Here is a 16,071-nt window from a genome sequence, read left to right as displayed (position 1 = left end):
TGATAAGGTTGAACTGGGGGGAGATTTGATTAAAGTCTCCACCAAGTGCTTTGTGAGTGGTAGCATGGATAAAAGTGGGTGGCTCCCTCCAAGCAGATGCAATAGCAACTCAGTAGGAACAGTTATTGCACAATTACAAGAAGGGTAATGTTTCCTGCTCGAAGCCTCTGGTGTTTAAAGGAATTTTAGACTCTCTTGGGATCCAGAATAATCCTTTCCTTGGAGACTTCACACTATATCCTCAAGGACTGTATACTTCCCATCGCTGATCACTGCGGTAGGACCAGATAGCAACTGCTTCAGAGTTATCTAAGACAATCCATTAAAATGGGGGTTATAACCCATCCCCATAGCTCCCACCCCTTCCCTGGGGCTACCTTCATCCTGAACTCAAACCCATTCCCTGCTCTTCTCCCTCTTTCTTATCACGGAGCTCACAAAACACTTCTTCCTCACATTTTGTTCACAACACCACCCTGCCTCCTTCTTGTCACTTCCCCACCGGTGTGGTTTATGTGGTCTACTACGTTTTCATCAAGCCCTCTCTATGGTCCCTGCTGATGCTGAGACAAGATGACCTTAGTCTTCTGGTGTGGTAGGTGACCTCATGAAGGTGCTTTCCAACTGGATCACTCAAGCACCCAGCCTTGAGGGACAGCTCGACAATGAAGGCAAATGTTAATGTGGCTTGGGAAACTCAGTCTGATTGATATGACAGGGAAGAAAAGAGATTTTTTTTTTTTTTTTTTTTTCTGCATGAAGGAGTAGGAACAAAAATTCAGAGGCAAAGATGTCAGGGGATTTCTAGCAAATACTTTGTCCAGAAGCTCAGCAAATACGCTGGAAGCCACGCTAAAAAAAAGTTTTGTTTTGTCCAAGAGGCCAGAGGAGTTATTAATGTTTTGAGGTCGGAGTGGTTACACGATCAAAGTGTTTTGGGAAAATTAATTAGATGGTGTTATGGGTTGGCATGGAGTGTGGGTGGAAGTGAAAAGTCAGTTAGGAGCTATTAGTGATGAGGAGTGAGGTGGGGAGGCCTGAGCCTGGGTGGTAAGAGACCAGGAAAAGCATTCCAGGAAAAACCAGCAACAAGCAGCAGTGCCCGGGATGGGTCAGCTCCCCCAGGAGAGGAGACCAGGAGGGAGTCAGGCCTGTACTCCATCAGCTGCCTTGGGCAGGGGGGGTGGGGGGGAGAAGGGATGGGGGGGCGTGGGGCAGACTTTGAGGCGTCTCTGTTCTACTCATGGCCCCCACAGTCCTCAAGAAGGGACATGTGGTGGTACTTCCTAGCTGTGTGCTGTCTTAGGAGATAATGTCTCCCCAATTCTCAGCACGCCCCAGCCCTGGCCTGAGTCTGCCCCCATCCCCATCCACCACTCTGGTTGAGTCTGACCAAATTAAATTCAGCCTTTTAGAATGGACCAACCCTCTGCCTTTTTATTTTCCTGCTTTTTAAGTGCAAAACCTCATTTTCTGAAGCAATTGTGAAGATGCTCTCCTTGTCCAATTCTTTATTTTGAGCAATTCCAGCCAGCTTCATGGGCCCAGTGAAAACAGCCTGCTTCTGTGGAGTCTGATTTGAACCCCAATCTTCAGCTTTCTGTCCAGACAATGTAGGGCAAGCCATTTAAACTGGCTGGCTCTGAGTTTTCCCATTTTAAAAAAAGGAACACCTGGGTGGCTCAGTCGTTGAGCATCTGCCTTTGGCTTGGGTCGTGATCCCAGGAGTCCCGCATCAAGTTCCATGTCGGAAGCCTGCTTATGTCTCTGCTTCTCTCTGTGTCTCTCATGAATAAATAAAATAAAATAAAATAAAATAAAATAAAATAAAATAAAATAAAATAAAATAAAATAAAATAAAGTAAAGTAAAGTAAAGTAAAGTAAAATAAAATAATCTGACAATAACCATGCAGGAGCATTATAAAAATTAACATGTGAAAGCAACTGGCACGGTATAGAAAGGTTATATACTTGGTGAGAAAATACTAATAACAAAATGGGCATTTTGTTGTTATTATGACACATACAGAACACTCTGAAGTAGGTATTCTCGACTCGGCTACACCTAAGGGGTTGATATAAATATATATACTTATGTATAGTCACATATATGTGTATGATATAAGTATGTTTACCTAAAGAGTCAGTAAAAACTACAACCACAAATAAATCATCCTGCCTTTTAATCTGTTACATACATAAAGACTCAAACACACACGGGCTCAGTTCATTCAAACATCATTCCACATGGTTAGGGTCCCAGACCCCTCCAGTCATTTACACATACATGAATTTAAAGGTTCTAAAAAAATTCATTTCTTCTAATCCCAATTGAAGAAAGGGAATTCAAAAACATCAATATATCATAACTCTTTTTAAGTAATTAAGCTAGTGATTAGCCTTTAAGAAAAGACATTTTAAAAAAAGAATCTTACTATTTCAGAATAATAAAAGTTTGTTTTGTTTTTTTAAATTACCTCTCTTCTTCTCAACCAGGACCAGCTTCTCCCTGCACTTGGGAGAGTCCTATATATCATTTTCAGCACAACCAGCCCATTTACAAATGGGCCCATTTCTGAAAATAGACCTTAACATAAACACGAATCCTTCCCAGAAATCAGAACTTAAATAAGAAAAACAAGTCTGTTTGCTAGAATTTCTTCAGCTACTCAGCTTTTCCTTCTCCCTTTCTGCTCATTTGAGGGAATGCATTGACTGAGGAAACCACAATAGCCTAGTGTTCATTTACCTCTGACGAGGAAAGAAGAAAACTCAAGATGGTGGCTTCTTAATGACTTACTTATACAGAAAGCGTAAGAGGAAGGCTGTGTTCATGATGTTCATGATTGTTCTCATACCTGAAGTAAACGTTTGATCTGTGCTTGCTCCTTACTTGTAAAGCTCCTTTCCAAAGGATTCTTACTGGGGTTAGCTCTTCACTCCTGGCTCAATAGAAAGCTCTCTGCCCCATTCCAAGTCAGGGGCTTTCATCTCCCTGACCTCCTGCTTGCTCATGGTCTGTGCACACACAAGGAAGTGGTGCTCTTCAGCATCTAGCAAAGCTCTTAAAACTCAAGGAAATGTGCTTTTTTATCTCATTCTTCCTCTCCTCAGGACCACTGATAGTGATTGAATTCTGAAGAGATGTGGGTGATGTAGGCAATTCATGCCCATCTTTATTACTGCTTCAGTTTTGAATTAAATATTCAGTATTTCAGGAGGATGCCTGGGTGACTCAGCAGTTTAGCACCTGCCTTCAGTCCAGAGCGTGACCCTGGAGTCCCGGAATCGAGTCCCACATCGAGCTCCTTACATGGAGCCTGCTTCTCCCTCTGCCTGTGTCTCTGCCTCTCTCTCTGCCTCTCATGAATAAATAAAATCTTTAAAAAAAAAAAAAAAAAGATTCGGTATTTCAGAAAAACAGCTGGATATATTAGCATCTGACCTGAATTTTTATGGTGTCATTTGACCATTTTAAACTTGGCAACTCTCTACACTTCTTCCAGCCTAGCCGGGTGTCGGCAGCAAGCTTCAGCCTTGATCCTCATGTCTTTTTCCCCATGATTACTGATAGTCCATTTGGTTTTGCAGAGAAATGTAATAGCAATCTTTTTAAAGTTATATATTGATTTTAATTAAATATTAATCCATTTTGTACAGTAGAAAAATTAGAAAATACATCATCCAGCCCCTCAGAAATAACTACTTTTAACATATGGGTATAATTTATTCTAGTCTTATTTGTCTGCATTTTCTACATGCTGGAGACCATTCTTTATATACAATTTTATATCCTACTTTTGTTTTGCTTTAAAACCTATCATTAGGTAGGTCATTAAACACTCTTCACAAACATTTTAATGGTTACATAATATTTCCTCATATGGATATACTTTACATTAATTATCCAAAGGGGACATTTGGGTTATTTCCTACTTATATTAGCACTGCCATAAATATCACTATTCATAAATCTCTATCTGCACTTCTAAACATTTCCCTAGGCTCCTAGAAGCATAATTTCAGAAACAAAGGATCTTAGGTTTTAAGAGTATTTTTCCCTATATTTTAAAATTTGACTGACTTCTAAGGTTTGCTACAATAAGGTATTTCACAATTGTGGAGGAGAATGCACAGACCTGCCACTTCCAGTGTGAAATCATCAAACATTATAAAGTTACACATCGGGAGTCTAGAATTTCCCTCTGTATGCTTCAATATGTGTCTACATGTGTGTCGCTTCACCTTTCTTTGATTTTATTCACAGAATGGTTCAAAATTTTCTAAAACACAAGTAAAAAAATAAAATTTTTGTCAAAACATTTTGGATGATATGGAAAAAACTTAAAGTGCTCATTTCTGAAGAGACGGACAGAGGAGGGTGGAAAGTGAGAATTTTACTTTTAATTTACTTCTTTCTCTAGTATTGGACTTTTCTAACTAAGTGCATGTATTGCATTTTTAAATATCAACGAGGGTGATTCTCATGTGACTACAAGTTTCTTATTGTTTTCTTAAGTAAAAGGTAACTTTTGAAGAAATAAACAAAGGGGTCTATCATCCAATTTATAATGAAAATGATTAGTAGAAAAAGTCAATAAAAGTTAAGCTGTTTACAAAATTGTTTGTGGTAAAATGTAAATAATAAAATAATAAAAACACAATCTTAATAATAAATAATTTAAACAGAAATATAAAAAATAAAAAAGAATCTTCCATTAAATGAGATGTGCAAAATTTGGCAGAGGAAATTTTCACGTAGTAAAACCTTAAATGTATACCTGATAAAATTTTCATTTTTAAGTATCTGATGTAGGTGAATATTTTCATGTTTATTAGCTCTTATATTTCCTCTATTTAAAGCCTTTCATGCCCTCTGCTACTTACATATTAGGCTCTTAATATCTTTTCTTATTGATTTGCTTTACTTTTTGTATTATGAACCTATTAATGATTCATTTACAATGCTTACTTGCAATTTTTTTTTTAGCCAGCTCATTTATAAAGTACTGAAGTGATTACTTTGCTTATTGCATCATTGTCCTCGCCATTCCCGCTGAAAGTTCCAAGACTTTCAATCCCATTTGTTCATTTATTCACAAGGCAGGATATATACTTAGCATCCACCTCATCTTATGCAGATGTGTGGTACCTCTGGGCAGTGGGCATCTGAACTTTGCTCCAATCCCCACACGTAACAGAGTACCAAGTGTATATTCATTTCCTAGGGCGGCCATAACAAGGTACCACAATCAGCGGTGAGGGGTCAAACAAGAGAAATTTCTTGTCTTATAGTTCTGGAGGTAAAAGTCCGGAGTCAAGGGGTCCACAGCCTCCTGAGGCTGTGAGGGTGAATCTGCTCCAGCATCTCCCCAGCCTCCGATGGTTTGTTTCCTATCTTTTGCATCAGCCCAATCTCTGCCTTCATCTTCATGGCGTCTGCCCTCTGAACATGTCTCTGCGTCCAAATTCCCCTTTTTATAAGGACATTGGTCATATTGGATTCAGATATAACCTAATGTCCTATTTACAAATAACATCACATGCTGAGGTATTGAAGTTAGGGCTTCAACATCTCGCTTTGTGAGGACACCATTTAGCCCAAGACAAGTTAACCAAGATGTGATGGAATTGGTCCTGGTTCTTAGGCCAAAGCTATTTTTAAACTGAAATAAATTTATTTATTTATTTTTTAAGATTTTATTTATATTCATGAGAGACACACACAGAGAGGCATAGACATAGGCAGAGGGAGAAGCAGGCTCCCTGCAGGGAGCTGCATGTGGGACTTGATCCCACAGCCCCAGGATGACCATCTGAGCTGAAGGGCAGATGCTCAACCACTGAGCTACCCAGGTGCCCTGAAATAAATTTATTGAAAGACATCAGGTGACTCTCAAAATCTCTGAGGGAGCAAAGAGCCAGGCTTGGATGCTACGCCATCAAAAATAACCTAGTAGGAAGAGGTCTGGTCGCGTGGCCATGTGACCTGTGTCAGCACACAGCAAACCAATGCTCAGAGGGGTCCCTGCACTGGGATTAATGACCTGCTCTTGCTGTCTTGAAATTTTAATGATTGGATCTTTGAACTTGTGTTTTGTCAGTGAGGTCCAGATAGAATGCGCATGTTCAGGGGAGATAGGTAACACGTGCCCGACGCTCCATTCTCAGTGGCCTGGTTTGCCTATAGCATTCCAACACCTTATCAGCACAGAATTCCGGTGGACTCACCGAGTCTGGTTGCTCAAGGAGGCTCAACGCAAGTGCAAGGAAAGTGTTAAATCTGTGATGAGTCAGTGCTGACAGCTCAGTCCACACTTTCTATCTGAAGTTGAGCTTGCTTCCAACAGAGAGTGCAGGCCCAAGCGAACAAGAAACCCTGTCCTACCGTCTCTTACACTTCGCTGTGAAAGCTAACCACTCAACTGCCCACTGATCACGTAGAAAGAAAGGGAAAGATCGGGCAAGTCTTTGCTCCATGGAGCTCCAGTACTCTAGAACTCATGAGTAGCTGAGTCAGAGTGTGCTGATGGAGAGTGCATGTAGGAAGGGGTGAAACAAAACAGTTTGTGCAACTTTCCACTATTCTGGGAAGTTCAAAATACACATGTGTATGTGGGCTAGGAAACACACACTTTCATGCTGGTGATTCCGAACACTTGTTAAATGCTCTTATATTTACACTGAAAACTGGCATTGTACAGTATGGAGATAAAGATAAAAAAAGTTCATGTGAATAACTTCACCCTTTATTTTTACTTACAAGGATATTAAATAGCAAATAAGAAAGCATCATGACAAGTTGGGAAAGAAGTGGCAGAAAAAAAGAAAAGGCTTTATACTTTAATACCTTAGCATTGTTTTCCAACATCTTAATCAAGGGCCCCACCAAATATGTAGCCTGTCTGGAATAGCCCAACCTGCCACAGACTACCCCACAGAACCCTTCTGCCCCCATAGCCAGACACCTGGCCCCAGCAACCCCAGAAACTAAAAATTACAACTCCAACACAGGTGTGCTGGTATTCTATTAGCCCCTAACACATGATCACACGCTTAGTGGCTTCACCACCTCAATGTATTATCTGACAATCTGGAGCTCGGAAGTCCGACATGCATTCCCTGGGTTAGAATCAAGGTGTGCAGGTTCCTTGCTGGAAGCTCAAGGGGAATCGTCTTCTTGCATTTTCCACCTGCCTCTCTTAGCTCGTGGACTCTTCCTTCACCTGCAAAGCAGCCGTGGCATGTTGCGTCCCATTCATGTTTCAGATCTCTCCTCTTCCTTCTGTTTCGTCTCTCTAATCCTGCCGGGAAAGTTACTCGGATTTCAAGGACTCAGTGATGAGAATGGGCCAACCCAGGTAATCCAGGATAATCACGGCCTCCATTATTCAGAGATCTAACCTCCCTGGGCACATCCACCTCCATGTCTCAAGGAAGGTCAGCTTACAGAACAGTGGAAGGAGGATAAAGAAACATGGTTTTTAGTGCCCCTGGCTGGGTCATGCAGGAAGACAAAGCAGGTGCTGAGAGAGAGAATATATGGTATCTGCAACAGCATGTTGGTTGGTGGAGGGAGATGGCAGAGAGAAAAACGAGAATTTTACATGATGCCAGTACCAAAGCCCTGTGACATAATGCAGCCGGACAGGCTGAAAGGGCATGGTCTGCCGTCCTTACACAGCTGCCTGAAGCCTTCCTGTCGATCTTAACAGGGCTGGATTTGTAATCTTGTACCATACTCTAAATGAAGCAATTAACTCTGTTGTCTTCTTTTCTCTCCTATTGTCAGATACATATATTTTTTGCCTTTTTAAATACCCACAATAATCATGTCAGAGAGAGATTAAGGTACTATAGAAAGCATAAAATTTACATATAGCTTTTGCTTTCTTTAAGTTAAAATGGAACTTTAATATCTAGTTATTATTTATGGTGATATTAAATTCGGTTGCTGTTTTTAATGCAGTTTAAATTGCTCTAGAGGCATAAAGCAACAACAACAAAAAATGATTTTAGTAACACCTAACAAGCAGGCAATGTGATTTAGGCTAAAAGCCTAAAACTTAATTAACTCTGCTGTAATATAGCAAAGGCCATGCACCATATTTAAAGAAATCAAAAAGATGGAGGGGAAAATTTACACCTACGTTGATAGCAATTGCATTTTTATACTGCTGACTTTTGAGTAAGCAAAGTGTTAGAATCAGGGAGTATATTCATTTTTAGTCTGCACCTAATTTTTTGAAGAAGTAGAGTATTTTCAGCTAGGAAAAAGCATGCAACAATTTAAAAAGAAAATGATTCTAAGTGCTCCCATACCAAATTTTAATTTTCACACAACCTAGATGAGCCAGGCACACTGAAAGCCTCACGGTAACAGATCTTTTGTTGAGGAAGCTGGGGACAAGGGAATAGAGGAATCTGGGCAGTGTTGTGAATTTGGTTTGCTGTTCAGGACACAGAGGCAAGCGATCAAATATCAGGACTCAGAAAGAAGAGAATATCCCGAGGCCACTGGGAATTTGCAGAAGTGTTTATTTCGATGTAAAAACACATTCTGTCCTGAGCTCCAGCGAGTGAGACATGTAAATCCTTGCATTATGTGGAAAGGAGAATTGAGGTGTTTTCTCATCCTGGGTGGGATGAAAGGCATCCCTCCCTGGGGGCCTCACTTCATGTTCACCTGGTGCAGCCTGCTCGAGATGAAGGTCATCCAGGTGTGAGGCCGGAGGAGGGTGGATGCAGTGCTCAGCCTGAGCTGGCTCCAGCCCCACAACATCTTCCTTTGATCAGATGCTAACTATTCAGCATACGTAAATGCTCTTGATGGGCAATCCCACCGTCTGGACCCAAATTGTCATAGTAACGAAGCAGCTTCGTGGGGATCCCCAAGCAGGGGTTGGACATGAAAGAGGAGGATGGTGTGCACAGAAGTCAATCCTTTTATCTTTGAGGAACATGTCCAGGTGTCCTGATAGAGCACACACAGGCAATATGGCAAAAGAACTACCAATGGGAGATGCACTCCCAACCAGAATAGATGCCTGCTCTATCATGGTGGCCCAGGTCCCCCTTCATTTGAGATATTTTCTGATTTATTCCTCTATCACCCTTGACTTTCCTTACTCTCCTTCTCTCAGAGAGCGCTCTCCACTGGGGGATGATGAATGACAAAATGCTGCCCTTCCCAGGACACTTGTGGACAAGTCATGTAAAAGATAAGTCTCTAGAAGGTTGAGAAGACATGCATCCCCAGCAGAATTCTAGGGCACTGGGGCAGACCAGTAGCAGATCATTTTCATCAGGTGGTCTTTTTTTAGTGTTCCTCCCACTATACTGTCTGGTAATCAACATCATCATTTTCTCTTCTGCTTTGCTGCTCATGATGCATTTATACATGCACAGCTTCATTTAACTACATGTTAATGCATCAGGTCTTTCTCCAGCGATCATGCAGGGTGAGAAGAGGCAGATGCCTCCCGTACTCCCAGGCCCGACAGTCCTACAGGGGACCCAAGTCTGTGGCTGGGACCAGTCGGCTGATGAGAAAATACACATGTTAGCTATGGAGCTGCTGCCGAGAAACCAATTGCTTCAGATGGGGGCAAGTGGGGAGACGAGAGGAAATGTCATGGGGGGGAAGTATGGGGTCAAGGGCATTGATACCTGAAGGATCTGTGAGGTACATTGTCTGTCACACGATGTATTCGGGGAAGTAGCCTTGTGCACGCACATCACAAATACAGGGACAAAATTCAAGGTGGCATGATAAAGGTGGTTTGGAGCCAAATCATGGAGACTTGAATACGATACAAAGAAACGTGACTTGACCCACACAACAAATAGCTCATCTAGATGGGAGAGACACCATCACTCCCTTTCACAGACAGGGAATCTGAGAGGCCAGACACACGGCTACTGGGCAGCAGGTGTGTCCTTCAGATCCAGCCTCCCACCCACCTCCAACAGCCTCCCATCATCATATGGATGAGCCATGCAGGTGACCTTCAGTGCTGCTCACTCCCAGGGCTGGTACGCCCAACTCTATCCATGGGTGTTGTAGGATGAAATGAATCCCCCCAGAAAGACTTGTTGAAGTCCTAGACTCCGGCTCCTGTGAACGTGACATTATTTGGAAATAATGGGTCTTTGTAGATGTCATTAAGATGGAAGTTAACACGAAGTCATATAACCCTATAAGACTGGTGTCATACGAAGAGAAGAAACACAGAGACAGCACAGAGGGGAGACTAGAATAGGATGGGCAGTTAATCCTATAGGACTGGTGTCCTTATACGAAGAGAAGTGACAACACAGTGGGGAGAACACCACACTAAGACACACACTCATGATGAAGCCAGCTGCCAGGCGAGGACACCAAGGACTGCCAGCCGCCACCAGAAGTTAGGACAACAGGGCTGTGCCAACACTGTTAAGACACCTCTGGTGTCTAAGCCACCCAATTCCTGGTACTTGGTTTCAGAAGCCCTAGGAAATGAAAACCAAAGCCATTCTGAAGCAAGCACAGCTCTCTGGGTGTCTGAATTACTTCATGGACAGAATTTACAGAGAATCCATAAGGATGCACAGGCTTCCCTCCCTTCAGACAATCAAAGCTGGAAGTCACCTCACCTTCCGGGGTCTCCCCTCACCCACCCAGGGGGCACGATTTCCTCTTCTCTCTAGATGCTCCCTCCAGAGTGGGATACAGGGAAGTTGAGCCTTTTCCAAAAGGGTAACACTGGGCCAACCTCAGGCTTATACCTTAGAAAATCATTTGAAGCCAGAAAGAGAAACGTTTGACCCAAACATCTAAAACGAACAAAAGGCGCTCGCCATCCACGGCCCCTCCCGCTGGTGCAGGGAAACACACTCTGTGATCTACACTGCCTCGTGTTTACACACGAGCTTTATCCCAGAAACACATGGTGGAGCTAGTAAAACAGTAAGGATGCCAAGACAAGAAAACTGAGAGGGCAGAAAGTCAGGAGAAAAAGGCTGACTTTTCTAAAAAATACAGAAACCAAGACCAAATAACAGTGATTGTTCTAGAATTCAAAACAGCTTGGAAGGTAGCTTCTTTGCCAACAATGGAAAACTCACTCAAGAGGCAGAAGAGAGGAAAACCCTAACCAAACGAAGAAATGCAGGAAGCGGGGGAGGGAGGAAGTGTGTTAGGGATTAAGTGCAGCATCCAAGCTGACCTGAAGGCAGGGACCTTCTGGAGTCTAGGAGAAGCCCAGGAGGGATTAGAGACTTCATTTTACAGGCGCACATTTGAGCAAGTCACACAGCTGACGAGTGGAAGGACCCTACTTCAAACTCCCAGCTGAATGAAAATTTTGTGTTTGGGTTTTGTTTTTTGCTTCTAGTTCTTGTTTTTTGTTTTTTTTCCAGAATTCCCCCAGCTGAGGCAAGAAGAGTAGAATTTTGGCATCCTGATTAAAGCATGAGAGGAGAACTCAAAGGAATGAAACTGAAGACTGTATATACTGGTTTGGGGTTGTTTCTTGCCTTCTTCTTCTTCTTCTTCTTCTTCTTCTTCTTCTTCTTCTTCTTCTTCTTCTTCTTCTTCTTCTTCTTCTTCTTCTTCTTCTTCTTCTTCTTCTTCTTCTTCTTCTTCTTCTTCTTCTTCTTCTTCTTCTTCTTCTTCTTCTTTTCTTCTAATATGGATGATGAGAAATGAGAGCTTCCCAGTAAATACCAGAAACCTGAGTTCTATTGGAACAGCTTCGTTCTAAGGCATGTATGAACAAACCAGGCAATAATGCCAGAAGAAGAAGTCAGCTAAGGAAAAATGACAATTCTTTTTTTTTTGGGGGGGGGGGGAGGGATCTGCCTTTGAATCTTAAAATATTTGGCACAAACCTTAACAATAGTTCAAAGCTATTTCCTACCAGCTGTAAGTTAAATATTAGAAGTGAATGTCCTCATTGTGAATACACACATAAATGCAAGAACATAAAGCTGTCGGTTTCAAAGGAGGTTGTATTTCTCGTGCAGCTGGTATCTTAGGAAAGAAGCACGAGCACCATTCTTTCTTTCATTCTCATCTGTGACCCTTGTGTCGAGGTGCCTTTGGCCTAAAGCAAGATGATACTCTCTAGAAGGTTTTAAACAGTTTGTGTCACTCAAAGCGTGGGGAAAGGCCAGGATATGGGCCAGCAGGTCATAAACACCAGTATTTGAACCCTCGCTCTGCCACTTTGAGGGTAAGGTAAGTCAATTTCTTTTTCTCAGCATCCTCTCCCATCACATGGAGATATCACACAGCAGTTGTGAAGAATAATTAGAAGCTTTGTGGAAAATACTAGCCGTCCTCCATCGAACGGCACCCCTCAATCACCACCACCACCACCACCAAATTCTATCTGCTTCCAACCCCTGGCACCTGTGAGGGTGACCTTTACAGATGTAATTAAGTCAAAGATCGTGAGACACACTCATCCTGGATTACCCAGGCAGGTCCTCAATCCAATGACAAATGTCCTCATTAGAGGCAGAAGAAGAGAGGACCCAGATAGGGGGGAGAGGCAGAGATCCCAGTGATGCAGCTACAAGCCCAGGAACACCCGGGGCCCCCAGGCCAATGTGTGGCAACCAGCAGACAGCCCCCTGGAAACTTAATTGTGAATTGAGCCCCGCAGACACCATGACCTTGGGACTTCTAGCTTCCAGCACCATGAGAGAATAAATTTCCCAGTCTGTGTTAGTTTACAGCAGCCCAAGGAAACAAATACACCTGCCAAATAGTCAGTAATGGCATATTCTGTCCTCCTCTTGTTCTCCTTCCCAGCCTGGCTGAGGCCCTGGTCTCTGCTTCCCATGGAAGCAGGACACGGTTCTCTAGGGAACAACCTGAGAGATCAACAGTGTCCCCCTGTACCAGGGCATCCCCCACACACACCAGCCCCATCGTGCCTTTGTGGAGTCCTGGTGGGGAAGCAGGGGCAGCTGTGATGCCCACTGAAGATCACCTGTAGAAATGGCCCCTGTCGTCCCTGGGTCAGGCACTGTCTGAATGCTTGCCATGCTGAGCACCTGTCATCTCTGTAACCAGCGTAGGAAGCACATCAAGCCCATCTTACAGAAGAGAAAACGAATGCACAGAGAGGAATAGCTTGCTCACAGCCACAAAGCTGGGAGATTTGTGGCCATCCTGATTCTGGAATGCATACTTTAAGCCACTGTTTTCTAGGGCTGCCGTAACCCAGTAGTGGCTTGTATGACAGGAACTCATCGTCTCATGGTCCTGGGGGCTGAAAGTCTGAAAAACAGGCAGCAGGAGTTGGTTCCTTTGGGGGCCCATCTTCTCCTTGTCTTTTCCCGTGGTCTTCTCTTTCCACATGTCTCCACATCCAAGTCTCCCTTTTAACAAGGACACCAGTCATCTTGAATTACAGTCTGCCCTGATGACCTTCCGTAACCTGTAAAGCCCCGGTCTCCAAACAGGGTCCCACTCTGGTGGAGGAGGTTAGGACTGCAGCACATGGACATTACAGTCCAAACCTTACCAACCCTACACTGTGCTGGCTCTCATACATGAAACCACACATGAATGAAGGAATGTGGGGCGAACAACTGTCCTCCTGCCAGAAGTCACCAGCCCTGAAGCACACAGCCTGGCTAGTTCTGCTCTCATTGCCTTGCCGTCTGTGCTCGTGCAAAACCATCAGATGGTGCAATTGCATTCGGTGGGTGTGAGTACACACTGTTGGCATCAAATCCTGGCTCTGACATGACTTGATTCTGGAACTTTGGGGAAAGCTTTCAATTTATGAGTTGAGCCTCTGTTTTCTCTTGGGAAATAAACACAATTCCCATCTCCTAGGGCAGTGGGAGGATGGGATGAGAGGGCCCACATGAGCTAGGGCTCGTAAGGGTTCCAGACTGTGGGCCTGGTTCTTGGCTACTGCTGTCTCCCTCTACTCATGACCTCTGCTCATGACCTCTTCCCCGAGCCATTGCAGAGCTTGCCCACCCAGGATCTCATGCCTTGATTTCCCCCAGCACTCCCTCACCATCCTGTCCCTCCCTTTTTATCATCAGTGGGAATTAGCACTTTCCCAGGATCTGGTCTTGGTGGAGTAGGGCACTGGCAGGTCTGGGCATGGCCTGGGCAACCATCAGGTTGCAAGTTGTCCAAATTATAGGATTCAGAAATGCAGAGAAAGCTCAGACTTGACTCAAGTCAGTGTCTGTACCCAAAGGGGTATAATTCAGCTGCACCTTTTCATTTCACACTCAAAAATCCTATGAGATTGGCAAACCAGATACTGGGATTTTCAGCTGAGAATATGATGATTTATCCAGCGCCAGCCCAAATGCAATGGCCAAAGTCAAAGATGGTGCAACAATAAATGCCAGCAGAATGGGGAGTCTGGACTCCACTCAGTTCAGTTCAATTGGCTCAACAAACATTTACTCAAAATCAAGGAATCATTAGAGCTAGTCCTAAAAAACAAGGGTGTAGAAGTAGAAACAGAGACGAATCTCTCCTGGCTCTCTGAGCATTCATAGTAAGAGGGGAGCAGATGTATGGATATTATAGGAGGGAAGCATGCACACGCACGGTTCACTAGAAGTCCTGAAGGGGGTGGCCCACCCAATCAAGGGGCTCAGGGGAAACCACATGGGCGACACTGGCAGGGTGGAAGAAATATGAGGAATGAAAGAATCTCCAGGCAGCAAGTGGAAGGGGAAAATAAAAACGGTAGTGTGGTCAGCCTTTGCAGGCAGAGGCAAGAGCCCTGGAAGTCTGAAAAGCCATTTGTTTCTACTAACCTGGTGAGCAAACGTGGGCAAGGGGAGTGTGGTAGTAGAACCATAGCTGTTCTGGTGGGGGTGAGGGGCCAGGGGCCAGATGACAAAGGGCCTGGAACTGTTTCATACCCAATGTGAACATATTTTGTGAATAACAGGAGGCATTTGATTTGTTTTAAATGAAGAGACAAAATCAGCTTTGGATTTGAAGAACTCACCACAGAGGATGGACTCTGGCAGCAGTTCTCAATCTTTACTATCAGAAGATTTCAATCTGGTAGGTTTATTTAAGGGCAGCCTACAAGGCCAACCCCTAGAGTTTCTAACTCCATAGGTATGGGGCAGGGGTCCAGCACCGGCATGTCTAATCAGTTTCCAGCTGCTGCTGCTGGTCTAGCAATCTCACTTTGAAAGCCACTGTCAGAGTTGGGGTCAACTGTGCAGGTAAGGAGACCAGATGAGAGGCTCCCAGATCAGGGCCCCCAGGCCCTGAGCTGGGACAGTGTCAGTGGGATGCCGAGGCAAGGCTGAGTCTGAGCAACTTGGAAAGGCAGTCTAGTGACCAGTGGCATGTGATGAGGTGGGAAGGAGCCTGGGGTACCTCCCAAGTCTCTGGCTTCTTAGTTGAGTGGATTGGCACCAACATCTAAGTCAATAGGTGGTGGGTGATGGGGAGAAAGGTCCTGGGAGGCCAGGTGAAACCAGACAGGCTTCTAATACCTGGTGTGGGAGAGGTCTTTCACAGAGATGGGTGAAGTCCTCTAATTGGGAGGCTCAGGGAATGGGGCTGCCCTGAAGAGCAGGCTGGTTTTGTAGCCATCTCCATGACTCATTTCTGCTAGCATTTACCTCATTAGCCAGGCAATCAATTAGAAACTTTCAATCTGTGTCTTTGCTTTAGAATAACATGCTACATTATCAGGACTTATCATGTGTTTTAAACACCAACTGCCCGTAAATAGTCCAGAAGAGTACAAAATAAGATACTCTAAATTTTGCATCAATTTGCCAATCACCTTCTTAAAATATTATTCACCAGTGAATGTGAAATACGTACAGTGTGGTTTGTTATGCTTCCAGGCCTTATCTTAGGGGGTAAACTAGGTAGCGTACTTTAAGCGCCACAGCAGAAAATGTATAATTTATGCATTATTGTTTTACTAATAATTTTGCGCTCCATAAATTAGGTTTTATTAAATGACACAGTGAATACAAGTTTGTAACAACCAGTCTTTTACTTTTTTCTACTGATGTTTTAAATTTCATTTCTACTATTATTAAAAGTACACAAATGGCTCATTTAT

The 16,071-nt window shown here is 43.6% G+C and overlaps 1 protein-coding gene across 9 annotated transcripts in view; it reads right to left on the bottom strand.

The window, feature by feature from the left end:
• LOC111091708 overlaps positions 1-16,071 on the bottom strand; it is an 82,817-nt gene that overhangs the window by 19,277 nt on the left and 47,469 nt on the right. For 7 of the 9 annotated variants that reach the window (XR_005376571.1, XR_005376572.1, XR_005376573.1 and 4 more), the window contains one exon: positions 6,729-7,305. The exons of the other annotated variants lie outside the window; for them this stretch is intronic. Coding sequence is in view for 1 of the 7 variants with exons in the window: in XM_038570023.1 (XP_038425951.1) it covers positions 7,260-7,305 (46 nt within the window). In the remaining 6 variants the exon portion in view is untranslated. Of the gene's footprint in view, positions 1-6,728; positions 7,306-16,071 lie in introns of those variants that run through there. 9 annotated transcript variants of the gene reach the window in all.

Source organism: Canis lupus, chromosome 22 (assembly GCF_011100685.1).
Source record: "Canis lupus familiaris isolate Mischka breed German Shepherd chromosome 22, alternate assembly UU_Cfam_GSD_1.0, whole genome shotgun sequence".
NCBI lineage: Eukaryota > Metazoa > Chordata > Mammalia > Carnivora > Canidae > Canis > Canis lupus.
The sequence above is the reverse complement of the archived record's forward strand: the minus strand, read 5'-3'. Positions and strand labels throughout refer to the sequence as shown.